The 4385-nt window shown below is 38.7% G+C and overlaps 1 protein-coding gene across 1 annotated transcript in view; it reads left to right on the top strand.

Moving 5' to 3' along the window:
- cap1 (CAP, adenylate cyclase-associated protein 1 (yeast)) overlaps window positions 1-4385 on the top strand; it is a 9275-nt gene that overhangs the window by 398 nt on the left and 4492 nt on the right. The window contains exons 2-6 of the mRNA XM_035681912.1: window positions 681-781; window positions 1361-1438; window positions 2359-2502; window positions 3708-3792; window positions 3839-3849. Coding sequence (XP_035537805.1) covers window positions 681-781; window positions 1361-1438; window positions 2359-2502; window positions 3708-3792; window positions 3839-3849 — 419 coding nt within the window. The remainder of the gene's footprint in view (window positions 1-680; window positions 782-1360; window positions 1439-2358; window positions 2503-3707; window positions 3793-3838; window positions 3850-4385) is intronic.

Here is a 4385-nt window from a genome sequence, read left to right as displayed (position 1 = left end):
TTCCTGCAACATCAGTTCTGCTGCAGCCGCTCAGGACAGCTTCAGATAACGAATCCCTCAGCCCCTGACTGCCCATCCTCCCATCTGATAATGAAGTGTCTGCATCTTTTTTCAGCAACGTTACCAGTAAACACATTTGACTATCCTTCCTCATCAAGCAGTTAAACGACTGCTACCGCTGCACATAAATAATTTGGTTTGGATGTCACCATTGATTCCCGTGAAGTGTAAACTCTTTAGGATGTAGTGATGCAGCTTAAACCATCCCCATGCTGTGTTCGCTCTTCCTACCAGCTTTTAAATGATGTTTTCAGTTGCTTAGCAATGGATGTGCTGCAGTTAGTGACTGGCTCACACCTGTCAGGCGTTTTTCAAAAATCACTGAAAATTGCAGTTATTTCCCGCCCCCCGCCCCCCATAAGAAGTGCTGTATAATGTGTTTCCCAGGGCTCCATAATACTCAATGGTTAAAGGCCTAATAGCAATCATATGCAGTCATCTTTCCTCATGATCTTAATTGTGCCACTAAATTAACAAACCCATAACTTCCTATTGATTAGGTTTTACTGTCTATTCTTTTCTATGTATTTCATTTAATCTTATCCGGTTTTATTTTCCATATCGTGGTCTCTAAGTGTTTTTAAATTAATTTTATGCCTTATGATTTTCTTCTCTTGTAGCTGTATCCGCGTACGTCGAGGCCTATGATGTAATCGTCAACGGTCCCCTGGCCGAGTACCTCTCCCTTAGCAAGAAGATCGGGGGTGATGTCCAGAAACATGTAAGTTACAGTTTAGATGAAAACTCAACTAAACTGGGGGTCATTTAATATAATTCGTCCCTGCAATATTGTTTTAATTTGTTTTTTTCATATAGATTTAAACTACTATTTCATATACATTTAAAATAAACCTGTAATATAATATAATTTAAAAAATGATTGAAACAGTTTTTTTCTTGTCAAGTATGATGTTAGTAATTGAAATATTTTCAGTGTATTGCACTTTTGGTGCACATGTTGATGTGGCCCTCCTACGAGATAACCGTACCAGCAGTGGCCCCAAGCCAATTTGAGTTTGAGACCCCTGATTTAGATGCTAAATAATATTAAAAGCCCTGTTATTTCTGCACATAAAGGTTATCTCACTCTGATACACCAACAAGAGGGTCAGTCAGTCGCTTTTATTTGCTACAAATTAAACAGATATTAGAGTCCTCCTGCTGTTTTTTTTATACCTTTTGAGAGTTATAATAATGACAACTTGACCAGAGTTGAGGAGGACAGACTTATGTAAAAAGACCAGGATGATTTTTGTTCTCGGCATGTTTCTGTTACTAAATTCCCTCTCTTCCCTTCCAGGCAGAAATGATGAAGCAAGCATTCGCCAGTCAGAGAAAACTCCTCATACAAGCCTCCTCCTCCCAGAAGCCCTCTGATGTGAGTTAAACACACTTCGTAATTGCTCAGTCAGTTAAAGTCTCAGTTAACTGAACAACATTGATCAGTTTGCATAATTCATTACGCTCGCCTCTTGTCTTACGTCCCTCCAGCACCTTCACTCTCTTGTACAGGTTCTCTGTCCTGCTGTCATTTCTCCTTGTTTTCTGCCAACATTTTATTTAAAGATCTGCTGACTGCTGAATATCCCAGCTGGATTTATACTTGACGCAAAGGAGCCTTTGCATAGATATCTGCGGAGTAGGTTTTGATTTATAGCTCACAGTTTGAGTTACCACTGATAGCGAGCTACTGTATTTATTGTACATGATCAGGTGGTGTCATGCTTTAATTATATTCTCCACAGTGATGCAGTGTTCATTTATTTCTTATATTTTAATATAGGCTTATATAGAGATATTTTACTCAGTGTGACAGCAACATTTCTTATACCTAAAGGTCTGTCTCGTGTTGCACTACGAGATGTAACTGTCAAATGTGGCTCTGTTTCATGTTGAATTTGCAAGTGGGTGGTAGATTTGCTTAATTCACCAACCAAAAAAAACCAATGGTAATCGTATAGAGTATTTGAATATTCACCATCCATTTGGCCGCTTGACAAAAAGTTAACTTTGCACCCTGGTTGAATTACTGTTGTTGACACAAATCTGTTCTGGTAAATGATGTTTAATCAACACTATTTTAATTTCCTTTCAGTGTAATGCAGCTTTAGTCAGACCCGTCAGGCTGAATATGCAAGAAATTGAGATTTTAAACTTTTTAATTTGTAATAAAATAATAATTAAAATGTCTCCTGAATCTTAAAAATCTAAAACTTGAACTGCTTAACCCCACCATATGAGTAAAAGTTTGTTTTTGTTTTAAACTGTGAAACTTTGTGCCGTCTCTTTCCTGTTCAGGCAGTTTTGACGACTCTCCTGCAGCCGGTGTCCAAAGCCATCCAGCAGGTGCAGGCGTTCCGCGAGCAGAACCGCACCTCGCCGCTCTTCAACCACCTCTCTGCCGTGAGCGAGAGCGTGCCTGCCCTCGGATGGGTCGCCATGGTGAGAGTGGAAGGGAAGCTTTTATGAGACCGTTTGTGTGTTAACAGAGAGTGACTCTGTGTGTGTGTGTGTTTGTGTGTGTGTGTGGGCAGATAAATGAGTGTATAATGGCCGGAAACAAGCCTCTCTTTGATTCTGTCATCGCTGTCTGCGAAACAACAGTTTCTTGGCTGACACATGGCCGCCACAACAGAGCTTCACTGTTACAGTTTAGATGATTAACTCTTTGTTTGTTGTTGTTTTGATTCTTATGAATAATACATCAGGTTTTTTTAAATGCACATAATAGATGCATTCATTATTTGTACGCCTACTCTAATATCATAAAGATCTCATTATAAGCATGGCCTGTGAACTTTATTACTTTTACTGCATTTGCTATTGTAGTCGGCCGTTTTTAAAGGGATAGTTCTACATTTCTTACTGAGAGTTAGATGATAAGATCAATATAACTCTCATGTTTGTAAGCTAAATGTCAAGCTAGAAACTGTAGCTGGTAAGCTTAGCTTTAGAGCCCGACCAATGGGGGATTTCCAAGACCGATGCTGATTTTAGAGGGAAAGATTAACATATTATCGATGTAGCAGCTGAATATTTACTATATGAACCTTTTCTATATGGATTGTGCACTTATTTTGCAAAGGCACTCAGAAGGCTGCTTTCTTAAACAAATAAATTCAATATTTAACATTATTTGACATGATAAAATGTGTTTAACTGTTTAGCCAATTGTAGTTGACATAGCTGAGAGCTGCTTCTCTCTACTTCTGTGCTGCTGCACATTATTGTTAAAATCACAGGCGCACTCTGCTGGCATTAACTAATGTTTTCAATGACACCAATATATTACCACAAGAATTACATGTTTTTTGCATTATAAAAAACTGTTTTGTATCAGTACATATTTGATAACGTATAGGACAGAACTAATAAATGTAGGTCAATATCGGCTGACCAATATGTCGGTCAGGCTCTACTTAGCTTAGCATAAAGCTAGAAACGGGGTGGAAACCAGAACCTCTAAAGTTTACTAATTAATTATTAATTATGATTTTTATGTTTAATTAAGACAAAACCTGAAGTGTAAAGAAGAACTACTTTAACAGCACCAGGCTAGCTGCTTCCAGTCTTTATGCTCTAGCTCCATACTCATCTAACACTCTGCAGAATGCGTTTGTGTTTACCTCCTTTTCTTTCTGTCTCAGGCTCCTAAGCCGTGCCCCTTTGTTAAGGAGATGCAGGACGCCGCCATGTTCTACACCAACCGTGTGCTCAAAGACTTCAAGGATAGTAAGTAAAGCTTTTATGTATTGTGTTTCCTGCTTTTGTCTGGCAGCAGTGAAAGCTGTACACGCCGCCTAATTTTAAGTCTAGTGGGGAAATTTTTATTTTTTTTTAACCCTGCCGTCCATTTAGTTTTAAAAAATGTTTGTAACGTTGGGATCAACTGAGAGTCAGACGAAACTTTCATAATGCCATCCAAGCCGTTTGCTCAACCCATTCTGTCTTCATCTTTCCTTCCCTCTTAGGTTCTTTTTTTTTTTTTTTTTTTTAAAGTTCAGTTTTACTGAGTCAGCGCTGCCCCACACGACACACTGACGACATGCTGATGCTTCCTGATTTAGACCTGAAAATCATCAGTTTATGAGGCCGAACGTAGCATGAGTTACAGTCCCCCAAGGTAGATTCAGCCCTGCGGTATGCTGATCAAGTTGCACAGAACTTAAGCTTTATTCAAATTTGTCAGTGAGCTCTCTTTAGAGTTGATGCAAAACAGTAATGGCTGTATACCAAATAACACGGCCTCAAAAACAGTACGAGATTGGGCAAGAAAAATGTTACATTGTTCTATTTTTAAGGAGGTAAATTTCTGGTTCTGTTTC

Source organism: Morone saxatilis, unplaced genomic scaffold, assembly GCF_004916995.1.
Source record: "Morone saxatilis isolate NCDOM2014 unplaced genomic scaffold, NCSU_SB_2.0 Contig9, whole genome shotgun sequence".
Lineage (NCBI taxonomy): Eukaryota > Metazoa > Chordata > Actinopteri > Moronidae > Morone > Morone saxatilis.
The sequence above is the reverse complement of the archived record's forward strand: the minus strand, read 5'-3'. Positions and strand labels throughout refer to the sequence as shown.